The sequence below is a fragment of the Pezoporus wallicus genome, unplaced genomic scaffold (assembly GCF_028554395.1).
Source record: "Pezoporus wallicus isolate ANWC-B61680 ecotype Strahan unplaced genomic scaffold, APGP_CSIRO_Pwel_v1 contig_8403, whole genome shotgun sequence".
In the NCBI taxonomy this organism is placed as follows: Eukaryota; Metazoa; Chordata; class Aves; order Psittaciformes; family Psittacidae; genus Pezoporus; species Pezoporus wallicus.
Genome location: NW_026641953.1, coordinates 417,578 through 444,859, shown reverse-complemented (window position 1 = coordinate 444,859; position 27,282 = coordinate 417,578). Strand labels below are relative to the sequence as shown.

Here is a 27,282-nt window from a genome sequence, read left to right as displayed (position 1 = left end):
ATGCTTGAAGGCTCAGTATCCTGTGGGTCAAGCAGCTTGAGGGCGAGTGAGCAAAGCCCTGGCTAGCCAGGAGCAGCGTTTTGGGAGGCAGTTGGGTTTGATGGATCAGCCTCATGCATTTACAAAGACCCTCACTGATGTTTTGGGCTTGTAAAATGTCCTTGCTCTGCAAAATGGTTATAAAAGAAAACCAGTCGTGTAGAAACCAAACGGTAAAATTTCACGGGGGCTTTTGCCATGCCTTGTTGCTGTGGTGGGCTTTTCAGGGGAGGGTGGTGCTTTTGAGCAGCAAAAAGGTTGACCACGACGTTTTTTGCCACCTCTTTGGTGCTTCAGCTACTGTCCTTGCTCTATCAAGACATGGGCTTGCCAATCGAAAGGACACTTCTTTTCCCAGCAGTGCAGCAGCACGTTCCCTCATTAGCAGAAGACGCTCCATAATTTTTCTGAGCAAGGACATGTTTAACATCTGCATTCAGTGCTGCGTCCTTCACACGCTTTTTTCATTGCTCTTGAATGGCTCTCTGCAACTGCACGGTGTGCTTTGACGTCAAGATTTCATGGTGGTGAACCATGAGTGTGTTCCCTGGCACGCCGGGAAGAGAGGGAGGTCTCCTGCACTGGGTTGCGCTCACAGGAATCACAGCAGTGGGAACAAGGCTGCTTTTGTCCATATTTATTTATTTATTTAATAAATCAAAGTTTTTCATGCAAGAAATGTTCTTCTTAAGCTTAAATTCCAGCATAGGCCCGCCCTGTTTTGGACACCTCCGTGGGTGTGTAGATGTCCTCCTGAACACACAGTAGGATAAAATAGCGGTGATAGTGGCTGGCCCATGGTGGTAGATGCTAGAGAATTTGAGGTACCCCTTTGTATTTACCTATGGGCAAAAGCCCTTCTGCGGGCAGTTGTTGCAGTGTGTCTGCTCTATGCTGTATCTTTCATAGCGTGTGTCAAATATGAGGCGTGTGACTAAGTCTCATCAATACCAAGAGCATCAGATTGTTGTGGCTACAGCTTTATTACAGCAGTCTGATAATAATTTTCTAGGATGTTTATCTCCGTGTTTCTAAGTATAATTTTTCAAGTGTTGTGACCAGAGGCTGGAAGGATTTTTGTTGCATTCTGAACTTTGCTCTCCAATTAAATCCCCACTGGGGGTTGGAGAGGCATCTACTTCAGTGCACACCATGCCCCAAATCAAATCATACTCAAATCCGCACTAAAAAATAGATTCTGCCCCAAGACAGTGACTGTATCACCCAGCAAAACACATCAGCATTTTTGTTGGACTCAAGATAAATGAAAACAGCTCCATCTTTAATTTATTTTTTTTTTCCATAATTGCCCTGAAAGGAGTGGCTTTGGTATGTTTAAAGGAATTTGAGTTTAAAGAGGTCAATGCGAGCAGCAAGAAGGCTATATCCCATACCTCCCCATAGGGACCAGTGTGTTCAGCTATATAGATATACCTCTGTGTGTGAGTATATATATCCATCCGTAAAATACATAAACAAACAGCTAAGTATGTACTTATAGATCTATTTAAATATATAAAAATATAAATATGTATTTAAAGAAATCTGGTTTGAGTAAGTTTGCCTTACTTTTGATTGCAGTGATGTTAGCCCAAGATGAGCTGGTCAACATACTGGCATTTTAGAGTTGCAGAGCAGCCTGAGCACATCTGTCACGTGAAATTCCAGTCCCTGCACTGGTTGGGAGGATGCTTCAAAAGCAAGTGATGATCTTGCAGCTGTTCTCAGCAAACTGCATGGATCTGGATCCAGTCCACTGAGATGCAGGAGCTGATCCCTGCACCAGCTTCTGCAGGTGGGAGAAGGAAATGCAGCAGTATTTAATGGTTGGATCAGTAGTTTCTGAAAAGTACATATTCATGACCATGAGAGCAGGTGCTGACTGGAGGGGGACCTTCCCCCTGCTTCATGCACCAGATTAGGCATTTTGGGGTACTTCTGAATGTTTCAGGAGCATTTGCAGTATTCTCTGATTTATTAAGTGATGTGAAGATGCATATGCATTCAGACCTCATTGACGCACACCGCTGGTAGTACATGGGAAAGGAAAACCTACCAAAGCCACACATGAGGTTATGTGCAGTGATTTTTGATGGTTTGTCTGGGGGCGTTTTTTCTCCTTTTTTAATTGTAGTCTTAAATTGCTCTCCTTTTTAGAATATTTTGGCCTTGCTTTCCATGCATGGTGGCTGTGCAATGCATCCCAAGGGGACAGGAGGTGGAGGGGAGGATGCACCCCTCTTGGGGAGCTCACCCAGGGCACATAGGGCACTCCCCAGCTATTTATTGCTGGAGGTCTCTTTTCCTTTGAAGGAGTTTTTCCTCCCTGCTGGCTTCCCAAGAGGGGTGTGTAACCAGCCAACACCCAGCCTCTAGTTTGGAGAGCCCTGGCCGCTCCTTGGGGTTTGCAAGTGCTGGATTAATGTGTTATCAGTAGGTATTTGAGCTTAAAGGTACTTTATTCCCCCAGCTGCCTCTTGAGCTGTCTGCTGCCTGCAGTCAGGGTTTTAAATGTGTCATCCACGTCTGTATCCTTTTCAATAAAATGTGTATTGCATATTAATTTGAAGAAAATAAATGCAACCCACTTACTTCTTTCTTCCATCCTTTTAAGAACCCTTGAGGAATTTCAACCCACCTGCAGCAAAGTCATTGAAAAGCTGTAAAGTTGGTTGTTTGGTTGGTTTATTTTCTCTGTAGCTTACCAAGTACAAAAATCAGTTTATGCAAGAAACAATGCTTGGCTTGTGAGCTGTTTCAGTTCTTGCACTGTGTCTTATATATGTAGCATTTTTATGTATGTATGATTGTGTATAAATGTGTGCATTTATGTGACACATATATGTGTATATGTATTTCATGTATGTACGTGTGTACATATTATGTATGTATATGTTTATATATATATATGCTGTGTGTATATATGTGTGTTTATATGCATAATATATTTTATACCTGCACATATACTTCATATATATGGAGCAATTTGAGGTATTGTGTGGGTAATTGAAAGGCATTTTCCTACCTCAGCTACCCAAGCGTGACTAGTTCAGAGCAGGAATAATCCTCATTAAAAGCACTCCTGGTGCACACTCACCCTTGGGAAGAGCCAGGACTGGGAGAGCTGTAGGGCTAATTCAGCCTCAATGGAAAAACAACCAGTGAGATGGATGGGCTTTGATTCTGCTGTGTTTTGTACTGGAGGAGGATGGTTCTTTCATATTGCTCCTATGGGAGGGTTGAAGACTTGAACCCATTCCTCTAAAAGCCATCACTTATAATTAAGAAATGAACTGAAAGCTTTGCTTTGGATGTATCTGCTGACCCTCCTAAGGTGAACAGTGTTCCAGGGAAAACAGCTTCAGCTGCCAGCCTTTGTTTCCGAAACTCAAACAAAAAAACATGATGCAAACTCGACAGACTTGCAGAAGTTCCCTACATACCTACTCTGGTTGATGTTGGAGCTTTTTAGAAATCTGCCTCCAATGTTAAGGTGATGGAGGCATTGCTAGGCTCTTTGCTGTTCTATGAATTTAATCAGGGATGTGTGTGTGAAAGGGGATCTGGTGCTACCCCACAGGTGATATCTAAAGAGGTTAGAGACCACCACTGCTGAACTTTCCTGGTCTCCAAGTATCAGTCTAGTGAGGTTTAACCATATGCTGGGGAGGGGTGGAATAAAAAGATGTTTATTTAGTTGTATCAGGGCTCTATTGTCCTGAGTGGTGCATGGAAGGAGAGCCCATCTGCAGTAAGGGATATCTCGAAATAACAAGTCAAATACAGTGTTTATGTAACACTGGAGACTTGTATACTATTGCTAGTAAGCCGTAAGCTTAAACAGAGAGCCTGCCAAGTGACAGTAATGCTTCTGAAGAAAGGAGGTTCAGTAGCTGCTGCAGAAGTGGAGCAGAAAAGGGACCTTTAAAATCCATGGATGGGCAGAGGGAAAGTGTTAGAAGCAGCCAGCTCCTGGGATAAATGGGCCATCAGGCAGAGCGGATGGGGCTTCTTTGCACTTTGCCAAAATTTGTCTTTGTTGCTTAAATGGTAGTTGTGTATGTGTGTATCAGTGCCATGGCAAGCCCAGAATTAAAATACACTGTGTACATCTCAATTAAGGCTTTATTTTCTGCTACATGAGTTCTGGATGTGAATTTAGTGGTAGCTGTAGGAATAAAAGTCTGCAGTTGTAATTATGCAGGACAAGCTGGTGTGATGTGACTGCAGCGAGGCACTGGCATGGATTGAAAGCTAAGGATGTTTAAGGTTTAAAACACTTTATGAGCAGCCTTTCACCTCTTCTCATAATGTTTTGTCCTTGCAGAGATCTCTGCAGCTGTCTGGGTGGGTGATTTAAGATGCCTCTTGCATTTGCAGGACTGTCTGAACAGTTTTTCAAGGGGAACATCAAGCTCGCTCAGTGGGTTTTGCTGTAAAACATTTCCTCAGCATCACCAGTGCCACGTATCTGGCTCTTGACACAGTTCTGGGGGGCAAATGCAAAACTAGGTTCTTCCTCCAAAACCACAATCACAGCCAGATCCCCCAGCTCTCCCAGGCTCCAGCAGCTGAGGTTTCAGTTCAGGCTGCCCTGGGAGGTGGAGGAAGCTGGGAGCACTGATTATTTTTGATGCTGGGAAGGAAGCGCTGTGCTTCCCTTTCCCGTGGGTGCTGCTGCTGGGGTTGGGCTCCTGGAACTCCCAGTCCCTCACCGTGCTCCAGCTGATGCTGATGGCTCTAGCCTCCACATCTCCGCAGCCTTCACCTGGAAGGTTTCTTGCCTGGAAGGGCAGCATCAGTAGAAATGATTTGCTGTGACCATAGCAAATGTATGCAGCTCATGTTCAGGATCCCTCTGTGCTCTCCTTTGCCCAAGATGACCAAAGGTTAATCTGCAGCGTGCACTCAAACCCCCTTCTGTTAGGCATAAATGTTAGTGGTTCAAAATGCCTTTGTTTTTCCTCCCCCCAGAGTGCCAGTTTGTACATTTCAGTGCCAATTCGTTCAGCTGTTAGTAGGCCATAAGTTGGACTTCATTACAGAGTCCACTGTAATGATTTCTCAGACTTTTTTAAGCATAGCCAAGGCTTGTGAAAGTTTGCATGCTTTTCTATATTTGGTTTTGTTTAATTTGATAGCACAAAGCTGTTGAAAAGTCTAGCTGAACATTTCTACTTTCTGGCTGCATGATTCTGCTATTAGACCAGCTTCTGCTGGGTTTTCTCAGTAACACTGAGCTCCAGATCCTGTTTCCAGATGGGGACAGAAAAAAGTTTGTCACACTGTTCATATCTCAATTTTAATTTCAGATGTGGTTTATGGGGAATAATCTTCACGATGTTGGTCCTGGAGTGTGTTCCTCAGTACCTTCAGCCTGTCGGGTGGTGTTTCTGCTGGGGCTTTGTCCCTGGACTCTGCTGGCTTTGCCCCTTGCTTTCGGGCCAGTGCCCTGATGTGCATGACCATCGCTGCCAGAGGATGGAGAAAGGAGCAGTTACAATGAATGTTATCTGGCAGTTTTAACTTGGGGAAAAGTGATGTTTCATATTGGGAATCCAGGATCACAGGAGAATCTGGAGCTAAAAACTGAATTACTATATAACCAGTGCTTTAACCCGGGAACTGTTTTGCATTCAAGCTTCTATTTTATTATGAAAATTAAAATAATCCTCATACGAAGTCCATAAGCTCAAAACTTACTGATAATTCTGTCATTTGTGGTATCATACAATCATAGAATGGTTTGGGTTGGAAGGGACCTTCAAGATCATCTAGATCCAACCCCACTGCCATGGGCAGGGACACCTTCCACTTCCCATGTAACTTGTCCTGCAACTTCTTGAGATTCTCATGTGCTTGCTCAGATGACATCCCTTGAAAACATTTGGTTTGTCCTTTGAAACTGCCCCTTGTCAATATCTTTGGAGATGGAGGGTAAAGCAGAGCTTTGCAAAATACAGCTGCAGCGTCTGGATCATTCCCCTACCTCTCCTTCCCTTTCCTCTGTGTGGTGGGAGACATTGCTCCACAATTGGTTAGTGGTGGTCGGACTGGGAAATGCTCTGCAGGAGTGGCAGAGGCTTTGGTGAGAACAGGACGGGTGTTAAATACTCCAGATGTTAGGGAAAATAGTACACTGTTGCTGTTTCTTGGAGTTATCACCGTGCTTTGGTTCCCCAAATGCATCCCAACTTGGACTTGATCTTCAAAGACCCCATGGTTATGTCCCTGCTGGAAGGAGACATGGCTGTTGGATTTTGCACTCTTGTTCCTTTGAGAAGTAAATTTTAGTTTCATCTGTGAATTTTCCAGTTCTCTTTGTAGAAACTGAAAGACCTGGAGAAGACACAGTGTTTCTGTTTAATTCTTCTTGCAAGCCTCCTTCTAGTTCTGCTTTTCATGTGTGCCGAGGGGGCTGAACTCACGTTTGGGTAGCGCATGTGTTCTACATGATGGGGATGAGGAAGGTGTCAGGTCGTTCATGGCCCCCCCCAGATTCATGCTCCAGCCTCACTGATGTTGGGCTGAGTGATTTGTGGACACATTGTGTTGCATCCTTATTCTTCTTGAGCTCTTTCTTACTTTTATCTCTGAGCTGGCTTTTAGATGCTATTGAGTAGAAGCTATTATTTGTATCTGAAGAGGGCTGTCAGCACTTTTGGATCAATAGTCACTTCACAGTTAAATGCATTTAAACTTTTGCTTTTGTCTTTTGAAGGCTAATTCTGGTCCCATTTTTAACTGGTGAAATGGCTTCTTTGTTCTAGATGTCAAGAAAGACTGGTCAGATCATGCACTGTGGTGGGAAAAGAAGAAAACTTGGCTCCTTAAAACGCACTGGACGTTGGACAAATATGGGATACAGGCTGATGCCAAGCTCCAGTTCACACCTCAGCACAAGCTGCTTCGCCTGCAGCTGCCCAACATGAAGTATGTCAAGGTGAAAGTCAACTTCTCGGATAGGGTCTTCAAGGCGGTTTCTGACATCTGCAAAACGTTCAGTAAGTAGCAAATGCCGAGAACCACTGGTGGGGAGGTTGTCATTTGGTTTGGCTCTTGCCTGTCCTTTGGTGCATGTGCTCATAAATTTACTAATTCAGTGGTAATTCGTTGCTTTAAACAGCCAACAATCACTTGGGCATCAAGCAGCTCCAATATCCACTCTTTTCCCCTTGCAGATCTAACTTTTCAAGTGGAAATACTTAAACAATGAGACCAATTGTACTGGAAACATAAGAAGAAATAGTTTTTCTGTGCTGATTTCTGTTTTGTAGTGAGGCTGTTCTTGGTTTTCTCTTATGTGAGGTGGTAGCAGCCCTGCTTTCTGTAAAGCTGCTGGTGTTGGGTCATAATTTTTTTTCCTGCAAATTTATGTGCTAGATGAAACACAAACCCTGAAATAGGAATCCTGCCAGCTCTGTGGGTTCTCTTCCAGTGGAAAATCGTATTAGATTAAGTGATGATGCTTCACTGTAAAACTGTCTGGTGGAAGGAAGGCACCGAGTCTCCCTTGCTCCTCCCCAACTCTTCTTCACGCTTCTTTCCCTTGTTGAGAAGCTGCAGAAGAAAGGGTGGGTTATTTCCTACCAGGCACACAAGGCTTGTCCTCAGCTGCAGCTCTTGCGCATCACTGTGTACCCACCTTCTCATCCCAGAATTTGTCATGCCAAAAGATGGTGCTTCTTTCTCTCCCCCAGAAACCCAGGAGATAGCAACTGCACTCCAAGGAACTGAAATAAGCGCTCAGTGTAGGCTCTGTACTGGTGTCCTTCCTGCTTGCTCCCCTCCGCAAGGAGCCTGCAACCTGACCTCGGCTGTAGTAAATCTATTTCTGCTCTCAAAAAGCAGCTAGGGTTACTCTTGGCTGACCCAGTTGTTTTGTGTGGCGGGAAGAGCTCAGCTGTATGTGCGGTGTTATGGCGTGTCCTCGGGCACGTATGTGGTTAGGTCGGTATATATAGCCGATTACAAATCTTTGCTATTTCTTTCCTGGTTTGTTCTGCTGAGGGGGGAGGTAATATAAATATTGGGCAATTTCTCCTTAAAATAGAAAAGGCTTAGCCAGCATTATTTCCCAGTAGATTTTGCTTCCCCTATGTCTCCCATTGCCATTTTTAATGTCATGCCAGACAGAGAAGTCACAGGCGTCTGCCTGGTGCTGATGCATCTTCCTAGCAGTGACTCATGTCAGGAAGTTCTGATACAGTTAATCACATAACAGGATCTTTCACTGATGCTGCCAAGCAGTCAGAACCTTACATGGGCCTGAAGCAGCTATTTATTCAACGCCTGGATTCTCAGTTTCTTTATGAACAAACAGCAGAATAATGCTAATATTTAAAGATGTGGAAGGGGAAAAAGCCACTGAGCCCTGCTGTGGTAGGAGCTTTCTACAGCAGACTGAGGATGACATCTGCTGAGGGTGATTCTGACTTTCCTTCCATGGCTTCTGACGTACTGAAGAAAATGTTCCCCATTTTGGGAAAGAGGGATTTTTCCTGAAAACTTCACTCTTTTAGCGACTTTTGCCAGCCTGAGCAGTTTGAGGACAGACAGAGGACAGGCCAAATACAGCGATTAAATCTTGTTTAGCCTTAGTCTTTGTTTTTACTGGGAGCCAGGTGTTCAGTAGAGCTGTGGGGAAGGTGGCTGCGTTGGCTTAAAGGCCAAAGGGAAGAGGGGATCGGGATGCAGGGAGTCAGCAGTGCTGGAATTGGAGAGGCTAGAATACTCTTCCCTGCACCTCAGAGGTATTTGGACATCTATGTAACATACAGGTGTCCTATATCATTATATAGGTGTCCAAATACCACTATTTATATAGAATATCTAATCTATTTTAACATATATATTTAATATATAATATACAGGTGTATATTGTATTTAATATATATAAGTAGGTGTCCAAATGCCTCTGTTGGCCAGGGAAGAGCTTCACAGTGGGAAGACATACAAGACATGTACCAGGTTTGGTGTTTGACCCAAAGAGTTTTGGTTCATATATACACATATGTATATGGTCTTGGATCATATATATGCACATATACCTATGTATGTATTTGATCCAGGATCTCCTTGGGGCAAACACTGAACTGCTCCATGCAAATCCCAGTCATGTAGTGCCTGTCTTTTCTTCCTCTGTGTGTGACCTTAGCCCTGTACTGTGGGTCAGACACGTCCTCAAGCACGGGGTCCTGGAGCTGAGCACTGACAACAGAGGTGAGGCTAATCTCAGCCAGGAGGTCACGCGCTTGCCAGGCAAGAGGGGCTGCTGCTTTCTACCATGCAGAATCATCCCAGGGTTGTCAGGCTGAATTTGCACAGGGCATTTCATTCCTGGAAGGTGTTGGGGATATCTGCCTGCACCGTGGTGCCCGCTGCAGCTTGACAAGAATTAGAGCGGCTGTAGGGTGGTGGAGTCATCCCGGCCCGGGGAGCTCATGTTTTCCTTTTTCTCAACACAGCCCTCTCTTGGGGTCATGCAGTCTGTGCTGTAACACTTTCCCAACCCGTTTCCCTCTTTTTTTCTCCCCAGGTTAGTGTTTATTCTGTGCCATTTTTCTCCATTATCTTTTCTTGCCCTCCACAGCGTCTCTGCACAGGATGACTGCAGAGAGCACTCATACTCTGTACTGTGTAGGTACTCATGCTAAGAGGAAAAGTAGAAGGGGAAAGAAGTAGGCCTTGCTTTAACAGCATAGCTCTTGTCTCTGCAAATCCATTGATGTCTAAATTTAGGGTCCAGTGTGGCCTGGACCAATGTCCAGCTGACAAACTGCTTGTGAGTTGCTTATATTTTGGCTATAATTGTTTGCTGTCTGTGCCCTCCAAGCATTTAATCACACACTTCAGTAATTTTAGCATATGGCATGATTAATGAGTAATTTAAGTAATTCCTCATGTTGCCAGCACTCTAGCTGGTTGCATTTGTAAAATCCTCTATACACAAGCAGGAGTGTACTTGGGTGAATTATTTAGGGTCATGCCTTTCCTTATTCCTTTTAAACTGTATTCCTTTTAAACTGTACCTAGAGCTGACAGCTCTGCAGTGTGTGGTTGCCTTTTAAAGCAGAGGCTCTGTTCCTGTGTGGACTGAAGTTACTGCAAAGGGCAGTTCTCGCTGCTGCCTGGGCTGCAGCTCCTGGGGGCCAGCCCGGAGGTGGTGTGGGAAGATGCTGGTGCCGCACGCACATCCCTCGCTTTCTTGGAGGTCGTGCGAAGCCGGAAGAAAACACAGTCTCATTCCCAGTCGCTGGATTGCAGCCCCTCAATTCCCACAGCAACCGGCTGGGAGGGTTAACGGCACGGATTGACTCCGCTTGTGGTAGGAGCGGGCAGGAGAAGAGCAGGGCAGTGGATGGGATGGGCAGCCCTCACCCGAAGGGTGGCCTGGAAGCCTGCCCAGGAGCAGCTGCTGGCAGGCGGCTCCAGCCTGAAGGGCCAGCTTTGATCTGCAATTAAAGACCAGAGAAAGAGAAAGTAAAACTTCGTTTTCTCTTTTTTTTCCTGAAGCAGCATGGATTTGTGCTGCCTGCCTGTCTGGCAGCAGGGCACGGAGGTTGGCATGGGGGCTGCCTGTGGGGTCCTGCATGCCCCCTTCCTCTTAGTGGACAGCCTATCAAATACGTAAGTTCCATTTCATTGGTGTGGGTAGGAATATCCTCACTGGAAAGCAGCATTTGGGAAGACTCCATTGCAGACTCCTGCTAACCCATCTTCCTACTTAACAATGAACAGAAGAATCCTCTTTTCTTCCACAATGGCTTCATTTGAGTCCATGACAGTGGACGCCTTGCATCTGTTTATGCCCTTAAGCTGCTTCCTGACAGCATCCCCGTTTCTCCTGCTGCTGCCTGTATTTTTTTCCATGTGTGCTGGGAGCAGTGAGGGACTCCAGGCAGGATCTGCTGCTTCTGTGTGGGCATGTGGGAGAGGAAAAGCAAACAGCAAGATGCAAGTGTGAAGGTTTTTTCCCATGCCTCGGCGTTTCCTGCCCCAGTGATGTTGCTTCTCATGGGGAAACGGCGTATGTTGCAGAGCCGCAGGGCAAGGGGAGATGCTGTGATAGTGTGAAAGCTTGCATCCTTCTCCTCCTCTTCTGGCTGTGAAGATTTCAGACCTGTGCTGCCCTCCAGCCTGAGCAGAGGAGCAGGGATCATTCCAGTTGATGCTGGTTGGAGCTGGGAGCACCAGGAGGAGGATGTGGTGCCAGAGCTGGGAGGAGGCAGCTCTGGGAGGAAGCGCTCCAGAATTCATGACTACTCCCTCCCTTACCCACCCTGGGGCTGTGCAAGTTGGAGAAATTCCCTTCAGGTCATTTTGTTTTTTTCCGCTGAGGCCATCACACCCAGCTCCTGCCTCATAATCCTCACAGCTTCCTGTGAGTTAATACCTGATTTGGAAAATAAAGTCTGGAGAGCATCATGTGCTGAGCAGCAGAAGTTTGCATGCCCGCATCCCATCTCACTCCAGTCCCCAGCTCCCTGGGGGCAAGGGACACTGAGAAATTGGGACCATTTTTGCATAGGGTAAGGGTGGTCCCATCCCAGAGAGCTTGTGGGGCTGGGGGATGAGGGATGGGATGTGGAGAGTCCCACTGGGGCAGTGGGCTACTTCCCCTCACCTTTTCTGCCCCAGAATAATGCAGTGCCTGACTGATGGGAAGGCAAAAGCCAACCTTCCTTGCTTAACCCTCCAGCCACTGGATGCAACCTGAGACGAGGTGACAGAGGTGGCATTTGAGAGGGCATGATGCAAGCCCAGCCCAAGCAAGACGACACCGTCCAGCAGTCTGGATGCTGTGTATGACCCTACCTTTTTTTTTTCTTTATGAACCGTCTCCACTCCAGTACAGAACGTCCTCTGACTTCTGAAGTATTTGTAGTATTTCCACGCCCTCAGTTGCCAAAAAAACTTCTATTAAAAGCCACTCTTTTTTTTTTTTTTTTTTTTTTTTCCCAAAGCTGGAACGCTTTGGTAGTCTGAGGTGCTCAGAGTTCCCAGGGCTTTGCCCATGCCGCAGCCCAGGCACGGTTCCTTTCTGGGAGTCTGGACCATTGTGAACCTCTTCAGAACGTTTTGTCTTCCTTCACACCCTCACTGATAAATAAAGTAGCAGTTTCCCTAAAATAATAGAGCTGAGACAGAGTCCTGGTAGGCATATCTGAGCATCTGGGGGTGGGGTGGGGGTGGGGGGGGGGTGGGTGTACTTGTGGAGTGACAAGAGCATCTCATGATACAGTCTCCGGATGCTCAGTAGCATCACAAAGATGCTTGGAGATGGCGTTTGCATCCTGGCGTGGAGACAGACCCAGTGAAAATCCAGGGAAGGGTTTGCTGTGTTTTGCTACCACGAGCAGAGAGGTTTGGCAGAAGTGCAGCTCTTTCTAAATATGTCTAGGGGATGGGTGTGGAAGGAAATCTTACCATTTAGAGTGTCGGCCAAATTGCAATGCACTCAGCTTTTTAAATTGCGAGGCCCAAGTGTACTGCTGCCAACGTCTTCATTTCACTGTTTTCCTCTTATTGCTTGCCTGTATTCAGCTGCAGTTGTTGTGTAGGATCCAGATGAACACCAGAAACTGGTGTAAGGGAAATAATGAGATTTCATTGCAAAGTGTCTAAAATGGAAGAAGATATTCCCATTTCTCCCCCCTCCCCAGGGCCGGTCTGTGTTCTGCCTCTTGAGTAGCATCAGGTTGTATGTCACTGCGTGAGTCAGTGAATTTTTTCATCCTTACTGTACTGTTGACAGAGACCCTTTAAATAGCCTTTCATACTGAAGACATTAGGAGATGCTGCCAAATCCAGTGCCACCGCCTTCCTTAAGATTATTCTGATTGCTCTTTATGGTGTGATGCAGGGGTGTAAGTGCAGTTTTTCTCTTTGTTTTGTGGTGCTTAATTTAATTGACTTTAGCTGAAGTTCAGACACTTCAGGGGCAAGGCTGGAAGTGCTGTCTGTCCTCTGAGAGGCATCCAGATAACTGGAGTCTGGGGATCTCATCCCTCTTGTGGAAAAAACCATCTAGACATTCAACATTTATTGACTCTGTCTCTCCAGTGGCCTTTTTTATTAGCCTTGCAGTAGCGCTTGGCTCCATCACCACTGCCTGCCTCCTCTTCCTCCTCCTGCGTCCCTTCTGGCTGATAGGGCCTGATTTCGGCTCTGGGTACCACTCATGCAGATGGTGTTTACAAGCAGCAGTCCACCACTGCACACCCCCCGACCTTGTTTCTCAGGTGGTTTTGCGGATTGTTGCTCTGGTGGCAAGTCAACATGTCAACAGGCGCTTGGGTTTTTCCGCACTGAATTTGGGAAAGCCCCTCCCAGGTTCAGCCCCAGCTTGGTCTGCGGCCATGGCACTTGATGGGCATCTCGGGAGGCTTTGTGGGATGTCCTGACATAGCTGCATCGCCCCAGGCAGCAAGTGGAGAACTTGGCTTTTACCCAAGTAAGTGTTTAAGCACCTAGGCAGCTGAAGAGCCCGTAACAAAATGTTCTGAATGTAGGCAGGTGTACAAACCTAGTAACTGTGCTAAGGGGTGAGGACCTGCTCCACCATTAATCAGATACTGCCCAGTGTCTAGTACAACCATAATCTTCTCTCCAGGCACTTCAGAAGTTATGTAAAGTCTTTTGGCTTTTTTTTTTTTTTTTTGCTTCTGGTCTGTTTTGCAGAACTTTATCTTGAGTGTATTTATGTTGAAGATAAGTCAGAAACTTTATTCCAAACAAAAATACCTCTTCTTTTTTTTTTTTTTTTTTTAAGTCTGAAATGGGGTTTGAGGTCTCATTTTCTAAGAATTGTCATGGTGATGTGCAAAGGCTGTAATTTGTACGAGTCATTGCTTTGAGACCATGGTGATCCAGTACAGAGATATCCCACTTCAAAACACATTTCTTGATGGAGGGTGGCTGGATCAACATTAAAGAGAGGATTTTCCCTAAATCCTGTCGATGCTACAAGTAAAATTATGGAGTTTGTATGATTCAAGAGCTAACGAGGCAGACCAGCCTTCTGGCCTTTTAAGGGAACCAGAAATCGTGGAAAAAACATAGAATCATAGAATAGTTGGGCTTGGAAAGGACCTTAAGATCATCAAGTTCCATGCCATGGGCAGGGACACCTCACACTAAACCATGTCACCCAAGGCTCTGTCCAACCTGGCCTTGAACACTCCCAGGGATGGAGCATTCACAACCTCCCTGGGCAACCCATTCCAGTGCCTCACCACCCTAACAGGAAAGAACTTCCTCCTTATATCCAGACTTCCCCTGTTTAAGTTTTAACCCGTTACCCCTTGTCCTGTCACTACAGTCCCTAATGAAGAGTCCCTCCCCAGCATCCCTATAGGCCCCCATTCAGATACTGGAAGGCTGCTATGAGGTCTCCACGCAGCCTTCTCTTCTCCAGGCTGAACTTTCTCAGCCTGTCTTCATACTTCTGGGGGAGTCGACACATACTCGGACAGTCAGTGACACCGTGTTGTGTATGCAGGTGATGCAAGAAAACCACGAATCTGATTTCCTGTGGGAGAGCCCATCCCTCAGAGCACTGAAATCTCTGCGTGTCCACGGACCCCCTGGCATGTTGCTTGGCAGCATCTGGGGACCCCCCAGATGGATAGGGACAAAGCAGCAAAATCATCCCTTCTTCCATGCCGAGACATATGGATTTTAGTCCAGTCTCTGATCACAACTGCTTTCCCATGACAATACACCTTGATGGTTTAAAGATGCAGCAGCTGCAAGATTAACTTGGTAGATTTAGTGCAGAAGAGCATAAATTGTGAATTTTACACCCTGTAAGGCAGATTGGGTTTTTCGAGCCGGTTTTCTGGGTGCAGGCAGTTTGATATCCCGTGAAGAAGGTGGATTTCATCCCAGCCCTGCTGTTTGCCTCTGGGTGGGAGATAAATGGGCACAGCTGGTCTGGGTGAGCTGTGGTTACACAAGGAAAAAAAGCCAAGGATTTGCTTTCACTGGGAGGCAGCACAGGCGCAAGTAGGCTCCATGCTGGCAAATGGGACAGAAGATGCTGTCAGGGAGTAAAACGGCTTCATCCAACAGCTGAAAAATTTTCTTTTGGAGGTTGAAAGCTGCCTTGCCAGTCACATTTTTTAAATGCCTCCCATGAAATGCAGGTATGTGTGTTCCTCTCGCCAAAGGGCATTGCCCTCACTTGATAGAATCATAGTCACAGAACGGTTTGGGTTGGAAGGGATGTTTAAAGGTCACCTAGTCCAACCAGTGCTGCAGTGAGCAGGGACGTCTTTAACTAGATCAGGTTGCTCAAAGTCCTGTCCAACCTGGCGTTGAATATTTCCAGGGATGGGGCATGTACCACATCTCCAGGCAACAAATCCCCTAAATTTGACAAAACTCTTCTGCTATGACATGGACATGGAGCTGCAGCAGTTATAGCTCAAGCACAGCTGCAGCTGGTTCAGTATGGGCTGGAGATGTCAAAATACAAACAGTTCTTGCTTGAATACAGCTGAAAGATGGTTTGGGACCAGTTTTTGGTCAGTGCTCTCCTCTCCATACAGAGCACGCCACATATTGTTGCAGATGGTCTCTGCTAGTGGCTGCCACCAGCATCGCTGGGGATGCTTGGTAAGAGGCTGGGTAGATGGGTTTTCACGCACACAAAAAATGAACGAAATGCTAAAAGGATCATTTGCTGTAAATTCTAGTAGATGTTGCCAGTGCCATCTGTCTCATGTGTAGAGACAAGGAATCTGTTTTAAGCAAACACAGCCCCGACCAACGCATCAATTGAAGAGTCAACGCATTAGCATTGTTCAGAAGGTGACTTCTCCTGGTGCACTCACTTTTCACTGACCCTTTTTCCTTGTAAGTGACGTTTTTGGGAGCAGCCTGGCTTCAGCTGAAAATGTGGATGAAACAATTAACAGAGGATTTCAAGTGGGGATTTGAGCTGAAGTCAAACCCTAGGGAGATATTTTACCCCTGGTGAACAGCTCCAGTTGGGCTCATCCAGGTGCCCTGGGACTTAGTGGAAAAATGCAAACCTATATAAAGGACTTTATATTTTTTGTGTGTCACTTGGATACTCTAAGGATCTTACTCTTGCTCTTATGGTCAGGAAATGGGCTTGGGAGCAGTTCCTTGTCCCAGTTTCCAGTTAACTGGAGCCCTACCATCTGCAAGCCCTTCCACCCTGGGATAGGCTCTGCTTTAGCTACAGTAACTAAACACATTTGCCAAGCACGGCTCTATTCAAAACATGCTGTAAGACCCTTTGTACACTTATTAATCATAAGCAGCAGCAAACATGTTTTTCGCCAGGATTTTACTGAAAGATTGAAATGTGAGAAGATGCTTCTCGCTTCTAATTCTGGGGTGGGAAATATAAACATTGCGCTCTTGCTGCTGTTCTGCTCGCTGCTTTTTAGCACAGCAGGCTTTGGTTTTAATTTCCCCTGCAACCCTCAGTTGGCTTCAATGGGTTTGTAAAGTCTCAGAGATGATGGTACATCCAGCACACTGCTGCTTGGGAGAAATCTACAGCTTATCAAGGGGAAAGCGGGAGCAGGGATGCTCTGGCATCACAAGAATGCCTCTGCCTTTACTATACCCTATGGCCATGCGCTGTTTCAAAGCAGCTGCATAAAACTTGCCCATATCCTTTGTAATCCAACGATAGCGTCATGAACAACTGAGGGACTATAAAAAATCACTTTGATATCAGATGGTCAGGCTTTGGGCCGTCTCCAACAGATTGCTTTCAGGAGCCAGGCTTGGCCCAGAGCCCTTCTCTTGGCCTCTCTGAATGGTTTCAGCTGAGAAGCTGCATCAGTTGCTAATGCACCATAAATAAACATCAGAGTTTAAACCTTGCTAGCAAAATACCAGGGGAACTCCTCATTTTAGGCTATGCTGCGTGTTGTCCCTTGCGCATGACTCTGGCTGTCCCAGCAGATCTTTTCTCCATGAGGTAAGCTGGCTGGGATAAATGGGAATGCGAATAGCTGTCTGGATTCATACTCTAGGTATTTATTGCTAGAAATGGTAAAAAAATTGTGCACTGAAACTAATGGTTAGTGGGTGCAGGGACAGAGTTCAACATGATAATATGTATGTAGTAATAATAACTCAGTGTTAAAGCTGAAATTAAATCTTACCTACAAAAATAAATATAAAAATATCTTATAAATAAATATAATTATGTAAATAAAGATAAAGCTTAAATTAAAGCTGTGCTAGATGATGGTTTGGGATGGGACACCCACCATATCAGAAGTGATTAAATCCAGAAGTGCCCAACCTCTGGATTCAGAAATGCTGGGACTAGTGGGATCCGTCCCTGGAGGTTACCTAAAATCAAATTCCCCAGATGTGACAGGCATGGCAGGGTTTGTAATGCCACAAGCTGTTACTTAAAATAGGGTCGGGGTGGAGGGGAGGAGGAAATGGGAAAAGCAGACCTGAAATAACAGGTTGTTATTTCAGATAGCATCGCAGGGAGGCTGTTGTGGTGTTTGTTCTGGTTAATGGGCTCACAGTGTGTCCCTGGATGGGGTGAGGAGGGAGCAGAGCTTGTTTCCAGCCTGACGTTTCCACGCTTATTTGCAGTAAGGAAGATGCTGGTGCAGGCAGATGCATCTGCTGCGGGGATGTGTCCTGCTCAAGTCACGTGCTGGGGACAAATTCCAGTTTTAATTAGAACCCCGCGCCGGAGAGTGTGCAGCAGACTCCCACTGCTGCCAGTGCAGTGGTGAGATAGGAACCCTGTAACTTCTGCTCGTTAGTATAGTGACTTATTGTCTTGTTCAGCATCACTCTTGGTGGGAAAATAGAGCCTGGCTGCAGCGCAACCAGCTCCCTTTCTTCTGTCTCCTGGCCTCTCTTGCAGCTACAGCTTCAGGCTTCGATATACAGTGGGGATGGGACCAGGGGCTGCTTTCCTTAGGGCATCCCAAAGGCAAAGCTTTGCACATCTCTGTGCATTTTGGCATTTTCAGATGATACACGCAATAAACAAGAGCTAGAAACAGCACAGGGGCTTGACCATGGACAGCCAGCTGCAGAGGAGAGCTCTGAAACTACTTTCCAGGCTCAAGCATGATCCATTATCTGCTTTTTTCCAAACCAACCCTAATTTCAGAGCTCTCCAGCCTTTCTTCAGCCTTTCATCGTTGCAGCAGGATGGCTTCATGCCCAGGTGAATGCTTTTCCAGGTCAGTTGCCACATATCGACTGAGGACAGTTTAGAGTAAAATGGAGGAGAGTTTTTCTTCCCTCTGAGTCTTTGCAGTGCTGGTGAGGGGCTCCTGGCTCCCATCCAGTCCCTCAGTGCTTTCAGTGGTATCATGAACAGTGGGCTCTGCTTTTCCAGAAAACTCCTTCCTCTTTGGAAGTGACTGCAGCAGAAGCGAACGCAAAGCACTGCCACAGTGGGAAATGGCCCTAAAATCCTCACTTTCGTTACCCTCCTGTAGTCCCATGGCTTAAAACACAAACACACTGTGACACTCCTCAATTACATGGTTTTAAAATTATTCAGGCTGGTTCTGGACAGGGAAATGGGAGAGATTTGCTGTGAAAAAAAAACACTTTGGCCAAGAGAAGAGATTCAGAGCAGCCCTGTGGAGAAAGACTTGGGGGTGTTGGTTGGTGAGAAAATGAACATGAGCCGGCTTCAGTGTGTGCTTGCAGCCCAGAAAGCCAACCGTATCCTGGGCTGCATCAAAAGCAGCAGGACCAGCAGGTCGAAGGAGGTGATCCTGCCCCTCTACTCTGCTCTTGTGAGACCTCACCTGGAGTATTGTGTGCAGTTCTGGTGTCCTCAACATAAAAAGGACATGGAACTGTTGGAACAAGTCCAGAGAAGGGCCACAAGGATGATCAGGGGACTGGAGCACCTCCCGTATGAAGACAGGCTGAGAAAGTTGGGGCTGTTCAGCCTGGAGAAGAGAAGGCTGCGTGGAGACCTCATAGCAGCCTTCCAGTATCTGAAGGGGGCCTACAAGGATGCTGGGGAGGGACTCTTCATTAGAGACTGTAGTGATAGGACAAGGGGTAATGGGTTAAAACTTAAGGGAAGTTTAGATTGGATATAAGGAGGAAGTTCTTTCCTGTTAGGGTGGTGAGGCACTGGAACAGGTTGCCCAGGGAGGTTGGGCAGAGAGGAACTTGATGAAATTCAACAAGGGCAAGTGTAGAGTCTTGCATCTGGGGAAGAACAACCCCATGTACCCGTATAGGCTGGGGGCTGACCTGCTGGGCGGTAGTGAAGGGGAAAGGGACCTGGGGGTCCTGGTGGATAGGAGGATGACCATGAGCCAGCAATGTGTCCTTGTGGCCAAGAAGGCCAATGGCATCCTAGGGTGCATTAGAAAGGGTGTGGTTAGGAGGTCAAGAGAGGTTCTCCTCCCCCTCTACTCTGCCTTGGTGAGGCCGCATCTGGAATATTGTGTCCAGCTCTGGGCCCCTCAGTTCAAGAAGGACAGGGAATTGCTTGAAAGAGTCCAGCGCAGAGCAACGAAGATGATTAAGGGAGTGGAACATCTCCCTTATGAGGAGAGGCTGAGGGAGCTGGGTCTCTTTAGCTTGGAGGAGACTGAGGGGTGACCTCATCAATGTTTACAAATATGTAAAGGGTGAGTGTCAGGATGATGGAGCTAGGTTTTTTTCAGTGATGTCCAGTGATAGGACAAGGAGCAATGGGTGTAAACTGGAGCATAGGAGGTTCCATGGGAACATCAGGAAAAATTTCTTTACTGTGAGAGTGACAGATCACTGGAGCAGGTTGCCCAGGGGGGTTGTGGAGTCTCCTACGTTGGAGATACTCAGGGCCCGCCAGGATAAGTTCCTGTGTGATGTACTCTAGGTTACCCTGCTCTTGCAGGAGGGTTGGACTAGATGATCTTTTGAGGTCCCTTCCAACCCTTAGGATTCTGTGATTCTGTTCTGAATGCTCCATCCCTGGCGGTGTTCAAGGCCAGGTTGGACAGGGCCTTGGGTGACATGGTTTAGTGTGAGGTGTCCCTGCCCATGGCAGGGGGGTTGGAACTAGATGATCTTAAGGTCCTTTCCAACCCCAACTATTCTATGATTCTGTGATTCTGAGATCTCTTTACAAAGTGGGTGTCTTAATTGTAGGCTCTAAAATTTCCAGTCTTACAAGTAAATGAATGGTTTAATTCTTGTATTGCTCTTATGGAAGTGAGAGTACCTGGCCTGTTACCTAGGTGCTTAAATAGGGATATACATGGTGAATTATGTTTGTATTTATGTTTGTATTTATGGTTATGCTTATGATTGTGAATGGTGCTATGCTCTGTCACTGGGTCTAGCAGTGCTTGTATTTCTGTTTGAGTGGCTGTGCTTGGGAGATTCTGCATTTTACTCAAATGCTGTGTTAACTTTCTACCCAAGGACAGTGGTTGTTTCCAACAGGCTTGTGGGAAAAATGTTCTCAACTTGATTTTTAGCCATTGCAAAGCAGGAAAATTGGCTGAGAGAGATACCGCATGTTACTGGATGTTGTTCCTAAAGGAAGGATCACTCTTCTCCCCCCACACACCTTTTTTTCCCATCTTCCCTTTGTAAAAGTGGTCCATTTCATTCCCAGACATCAGGCATCCGGAAGAGCTCTCCCTTTTGAGGAAACCCAGAGATCCATCAAAGAAAAAAAAGAAGAAGCTGGATGATCAGTGTGAGGATGACGCCTTTGAGCTGGAGGGTCCGCTGATCACGCCGGGGTCTGGTGAGCTGGGGCTTGCTTTGTGAGGATGGGCTTGCAGGGAAGGGGTCGGCAAGACTCTAAAAGATGATAAAATGGGGGAGGGAGATGACGTAGCGGTATCAGTCTGGCCTAATTCCTTAAGGTCTGTGCAAGAAACAGACCCCAGATAAATTCCACAAGTGATCCAGGGCTGCAGCACTCGGTCACAGTCGCACAGATGCATGCCTAAAGCTGTCACGCATATAGGGGAGCAGAACAACGCCAGACTTTATAAAATAAAACAGAAACCAAGTGTGACCACTTTAGCACTCAGATTGTGTTACTGAAAGGTTTTCTTACCCTGTTAAGAAAGGAGTTAAATGGAAAATCGTTCCTAATGTCAAATTCCAGGTGTCTTTTAGGCAGTACCACTGTTCTACTCCTGATTTATAGCCCCACAAACCTAGTATTTTATTAATTAGTGTTCCTCTGTGTTAGGGGTGTAGTTACAGATTGTAATGCTAAAAAAAAAAAACACCCAACTTTTATTGCTAGGGGGGTATTTTGCCAGTCTGGCTTACAGAACCAGAGCAGCATTGGTAAGAGAATTGCTAACACAGGAACCTTGCTGATTCAGTAACATTTCTTGTCGCATTCAGCAAACTGATGCAGGGAGGTTTGCAACCAGAGGGTTTTTTTCAGTTCTGCCCCGCAGCTGCTGGAGGTCTGGTGTCTGAAGGCAAATGGCAGGAGCGAAAACCATTAAGTTGGTCAAGTGGGGGCAGTTCAGCCCAAATGGACTTGCAGAGAAAGCCACAGTGATGCACAGTGCCAGGCGAGCAAGATGTGTCTGGATGCCAGAGATCTCGGTTTTAAATGCGGTGATGAGGGGGAAACAGGGCAGCAATAATTAAAAAAAAAAAAAAAGAAAATAGATACCTTGGAATTCAGTAAACTTGTATTAATTTATCTTAAATTAACTGAAGTAAAAGTGTGGTCAGTGCCGCTGGTGGCTCTAGGCTTGCAAGCAGAAAGGCACGAGTGAAGGTGATAGTGCCCTGGAGCTGCTGAGGCTCCAGAGCAAGCCATCATCACAGGTTTGTGGCGAGGGAAAAACAGTCCTTCTTTCGCTTTGGTCTTGTTCTTTCTTCTCTCAGATACTTAAAAATACTGCTGGGCTTGTTCTCTCCCACTGCTGGCTCAGGGAGTTTTCCCTGCATCAGGCAAGGCTCCAGCCAATTTTCATTTGGCATTTGCATCTTAAAAGTCCATAATTAGTCATTCCAAAAGTCAATGTTGGCAGAGAGCATCTCCATTAGATTAATAGGAAATACTTGGCCTGCTTTGGGGGGAAATGCACATAAAAAGTAGGGTTTTATTTTAATTCTTTATTGGTCTCTCAACAAGTCACTTTGAACTGTCTTGATGGTTTTGCTTTCCTTGTGAATGAAATTATTTTTGCTGTAGGATTAATTACTGCAGCTACCTGCCATGTTGAGGTGCCATTAGTTAAAAGGCATGGTTTTAATCTGAATAAATTGTTTCTAGCATTGTTCCAACATTAATTTGAGTGCTGAATGCTTCTGTAAAACAAGTTTTATTTCAAGATCTGCTGTTTCAGTGCCTGTAGATGTAAACAGGCATGTTTTGTCACTGAGTACCTCCTATCTGGCAATGAAACCATGTAAAAAGCTGTCAATAAACCCACAGTAAATGCTGCCCAACACTTTCCATTAGAAGACCTGTATTCACTTGTTTACAAGTTAGCCAAACTTAGAGCTATTTCAGCTGGAACTTCCCATGACATTGTCTGCCTTGGGCACATTTTTTAAGAGAAGCTTATTTTGAGATATTTCAGATGCTTGGAGAAGGTGATGAGGAGAACATCTGAGGAGAAGTTTTGCTGCTCTGGAGCAGACACTTGATTGGAGGAATGTGGGAAGATGTCCATGGGTAAATCTGCCCAATTTGGGGCAAGAAGTGAGCTTTTCTTTTGTTGATCCAGTTTGTGCTCAGCTCTGTCTGCTTGAGCCACAGGAAGGTTGAGGCAGGCACACTGTGAGGCCAGATGGAGAGGAGGCAAGAGCATCTTTCAGGATGTGATTTACGGGTGGTGATGGTGGTTTATTGCTGGTTCTTGTTGGACTGCTCTGCTCTGGTGTCCATGGGGAGAGCAAGTTTCTGCTGCTTTTATAATCTTAGAATCACAGAATATTTCAACTCGGAAGGGACCATAAGGATCACTGAGTCCAACTCCCAAAGTATAAGTATCTGGTATTAGTACCTGGCAAGTCACCTTGGCCTTCTCCTTACAAGCGTGAAGCTTGAAGGTAGATACCTTCATCCCTTGACCACTGCTCCTGCTTTTTTGCTCATGTCTGGTTTGCTGGGTCTGTCTTGATGACAGGTACCCACAATGCTTACTGGTTCCCCACATCATTAATCCAGGCTGGGATGCCAGCAAAACTAGCAGGAGCATTTAAAGCTTCCTGGTGATTTTCTTTTTTGATCCAATGGACAGCTTTCACTTACATTTTCCATCCCGTCAGACAATTCAAAATCGTGTTTCTATGTTAAGTTTCCTTTCAAAGATGTTGTCTGTTATTGGTATGATGCTGCTGATGTAACCTGTTCTTTTTGTTCCCTGTGATACCCATCACAAAAAGTCAGAGTTTGGAAAGGTTTTTCTATTGTTTTGGTCTTAGACTTTTCCAGATGTCTAGCTCAACTTCCTGTCATTCCTTGTGCACTTAGAAAGGAGGGATTGTTTGGAGTGAGGAGCTGGAGGATGGCCCAAGGTGGTGGTTCAGGGCAGCAGTAGGAGGTGGCACAGAAAACCTTGCTTGTGGCATCTCAACCATGCCACACACCAGCTTAAACACCCTTAATAGTGCTTGTAGAGGCAGAATTTGGGTGCATCAAATTGTACATCTAGGTAGGCTTCTGATTTAAAAAGGACGCACCTCTTTCCCAAAAATCCAGTTTATTATTGGTCCTTCTAGGTGCTGAAGCTCAGATTTATGCCCAGCAAGCAAATGATGCTGAGCTTATTGCCCAGCGTACATATGCAGTGGAATTACTGACATTAGGATACGGTCATTGAACCTCCCTAATACTGAAAATTTGGGTCTTATATATTCTTAACATAAAAATCAGTGATATGAATAGGGACTGTTTAGCTCTCAGCTATTCTGGGGTATGAGATACCAAGCTGGTCCACTTTCTTCTCTTCAAGTGTGTAATTTTAAAAGGGGGGTATTTTGTCTGCTTTGAGTCTGTACGAGCTGTAAAGCTTTAAAAGGCCAGGAGTAATGTGTGCTTCAGGATCAGTTTGGCACCAAATTGCACCACTTGCTCAGCATATTAATACCAAATTTGTTTGGCCATCTCAGCAAGCTTTTCCGTCCGTGAAATGCTGCGTTTCCATGCCCGGCTGTTTCTTGTATCAGGAGTAGAATAATGTGGAGTCACTTGGGTTGCTTTGCCTGCCGAGTCCACCGGTGCTGCTGCAGACACTCCATTTGGATGGTTAAACCTCACCTGTGCTTTCTGCCCTCTTCTGAAAATGGCTGTTTTCGCCTTCTGTCCTTCCCTACTCTCCCGGTGACTTTCTCTCGCCTTCTCACTTCCCTCCTTTCTTTCCCTCTCCATAGGCACTGATATTCTTTACATCGGCCCCGTCAAAGGTGAGCTCCACCTCAGTGGAGGACTTTTGCGCTCTGCCTCTGGTCTCTTTGGCTGCGCCCTTAGTTTATTTTCCTGCTCCTCTAAAACTTTTGACTTCCAAAATCTTTAAGCAACAGGTAATACCGGTAAGTTGGGGGCCCTTTGTGTCCCAGGTGCCATAGAATTGCAGGGGGCAGGAGTTCCTGGCGTGGGAAACCTGCGCCTTTTCCCATGGATTTGGGCTGGAATGAGTTTTCCATCAGTTTTTCTCTTGGAGAAGAGCTGAGAGAGAGGGACAGCTTTTCATGGGAAAACAAGCAGCACAGTGTTTTCCCATTGCGGAAAAAAAAAAGGAAGAAAAATGATAAAAAAGGGAAGGTTTTTCATCCACTGGCTTCAGTTTTGTGTCTGAGTTGGATTGGTTGGGAGAAGGCAGGGCTTGGCCCTAAGCTAACTCCCAGCTTTTATTCCTCTTACTGGTAGGAAACATATATTCAAGCCCAGGACTGTATAGCAAAACGATGACGCCGACATACGACGCTCACGACGGCAGTCCCCTGTCACCCACTTCAGCCTGGTTTGGTGACAGTGCGTTGTCAGAGGGGAACCCGGGCATCCTGGCTGTGAGCCAGCCCGTCACCTCCCCAGAGTCCTTAGCAAAAATGTACAAGCCACAGGCGTTGCTAGATAAAGCCAAAACCAACCAAGGGTGAGTTAAGGATTTGGTTTTCTGCTCTTTTCTCTTTTTGGTTTTTTTCAAGACGCAGTTTTAAATTGTGTTCTTGAAAGCATCACTCTGACTTCACCAGAGCTCTTTGTGTGTGTGTTACTCCATGTTGACAATTTACAGATGGCTGGATTCGTCCCGATCACTTATGGAGCAGGAGGTGAAAGAAAATGAGGCTTTGCTGCTCCGGTTCAAGTACTACAGCTTTTTTGACCTGAATCCAAAGGTACAGAGTTATTTATTTTACTTACATCTTACAGACAAAGGCTTTGAGCAAAGGGTGCCTGTATCTCCAGTGTGCTTTTGTTTTGGTAAATCCTCCACTACTTTGAAAATCAATTATGCAGGCAGCAAGCCCAATTTGCATGCTCCCAAGTACCAGTTTGCTAATGCTTAGGTATTGTTAGAGATGCTTAAGGCCACTCTGCTTTGGTGGTAGAGGCTTTTCAGTCTTAGATTGAGGCACTGCATTGAAATGAAAGATGAAGTGGTTTGTCTTGAGCTAGGATAATGTGTTTTACAACCAGTCTGTGTTTTTGTGCTGTGCCATAGTACGACGCGATCAGGATCAACCAGCTGTATGAGCAGTCCAAATGGGCTATTCTGCTGGAGGAGATTGAGTGCACAGAGGAAGAAATGATGATGTTTGCGGCACTGCAGGTAGGAGACAGCCTGAGACGCTTACAGTTTTGGTTAAACTTGTTTTTGTAGCTTTGCAGATGTCTCTATTAATGAATATTGATTAACACAATAAGTGAAACCTCCTGTAACTGGTGCTCTAAGCCCCACCTTGTCTTTGATGGAGCCTGGCCTTCTCATGCTTGTAGAAGTCAGATCATTTCCTGTCTCCTGGTCCTCACTTGAGCTTATTAGGCAATTTAAATATTTGCTGCTGCTTACTTCTCATGAAAAGGAATTTGGCCTTCTTTTAACCAAACATGTTCCTGTCTATCTTAACTTTAAGGTCTGCCCTTCTTAAAAAAACCCAGTAAGTACTCTAGGTTACTGAACTGTGCATTCTGGCACGCTGCCCCCCCAGCAGCTGGTGATAATCTGTGGGTTTCCCAGAACTATTTATTTATCTGTTTTATAAAATACTCAGCATGATTTGGCATAAATAGTACACCTGCTATTGACTTCTGTAAGACGGATGGGAGGCCCTTTACTATGTGTGGTCTGGCACGCCTCGTTGCTGTAGGATATAGAAATAGCTCCATCAAGAGCAGGGCTCTCTGCTCCTAGGGCCCCTCCAGGGAAAAAAGAGTGAAAACAAATACAAAGACTGAGATTACCTCCCTGAACGGTCCAGAGTGGGCTGGGCATGGACCTTCCTGTAAGATTTTGTGGATGTTTTGGTTTTCTGGGGAAAAAACAGATGTAGTGCATCTTCCCAAACTGGGTGGTGTGGCTGATAGGCCAGAGGGTCAGGCTGCTCACCAGAGGGCCCTTGGCAGGCTGGAGAAACGGGCCAGTACGAACCTCATGAAGTTCAGCAAGGGGATGTGCAGAGTCCTGCCCCTGGGGGGAGCAATCCCAGGCACCAGTATGTTTTGGGGACTATCCAGCTGGGAAGCAGCTTGGCAGGAAAGGACCTGTGGGTGCTGATGGACACCAAGTTGAGTATCAGCCAGCAGCGTGCCCTTGGGGCAAAGATGGTGAATGGTATCCCAGACTGTGTTGGACAAAGCACTGATAGCAGGTCAAGGGAGGTGATCCTTCCCCTCAGCACTGGTGAAGCCAAACTTAGAGTTCTGGGTCCAGTTCTGGGCTCCTTAGTGCAAGAGAGATACGGACATACTGGAGAGAGTCCAGTGAAGGGCCACAAGGATTATAAAGATCCTGGAGCATTTCTCCGATGAGGAAAGATTGAGAGAGCTGAGACTGTCTCCATCCTTGGAGATAATCAGAAGCCAACTGGACATGGTGTTGGACAGTAGCTGTAGGTGGAGGTAGGACCAGATGACCTCCAGAGCCCCTTCCAACCTCAGCTAGTCTGCGATGCTGTGAAAAGAGTAGCTCTGCTCTGCAGAGTCCAGAGCAGTCCTTCGGGGTTTATACCAACTCCTTGGACTGAAAACAGCCAAGCTGGTCATTCCTGACACAATTGCACTCAGTCTCAGCACTTGCTGGCCTCTGTTTATGCAGAGGGTAC

At 46.1% G+C, this 27,282-nt stretch overlaps 1 protein-coding gene and 1 long non-coding RNA gene across 5 annotated transcripts in view; both read left to right on the top strand.

The window, feature by feature from the left end:
* FERMT2 (FERM domain containing kindlin 2) overlaps positions 1–27,282 on the top strand; it is a 51,079-nt gene that overhangs the window by 10,989 nt on the left and 12,808 nt on the right. For 2 of the 4 annotated variants that reach the window (XM_057426341.1, XM_057426339.1), the window contains exons 2-7: positions 6,810–7,043; positions 20,645–20,779; positions 24,391–24,423; positions 24,887–25,112; positions 25,254–25,356; positions 25,683–25,790. In XM_057426341.1, the coding sequence (XP_057282324.1) occupies positions 6,810–7,043; positions 20,645–20,779; positions 24,391–24,423; positions 24,887–25,112; positions 25,254–25,356; positions 25,683–25,790 (839 nt within the window). The remainder of the gene's footprint in view (positions 1–6,809; positions 7,044–20,644; positions 20,780–24,390; positions 24,424–24,886; positions 25,113–25,253; positions 25,357–25,682; positions 25,791–27,282) is intronic. The other 2 variants (XM_057426343.1, XM_057426342.1) reach the window with 1 other exon arrangement.
* LOC130608459 (uncharacterized) lies at positions 11,383–11,982 on the top strand. The gene is made up of 2 exons (XR_008974539.1): positions 11,383–11,570; positions 11,741–11,982. It is a non-coding gene; the product is annotated as an uncharacterized LOC130608459 (long non-coding RNA).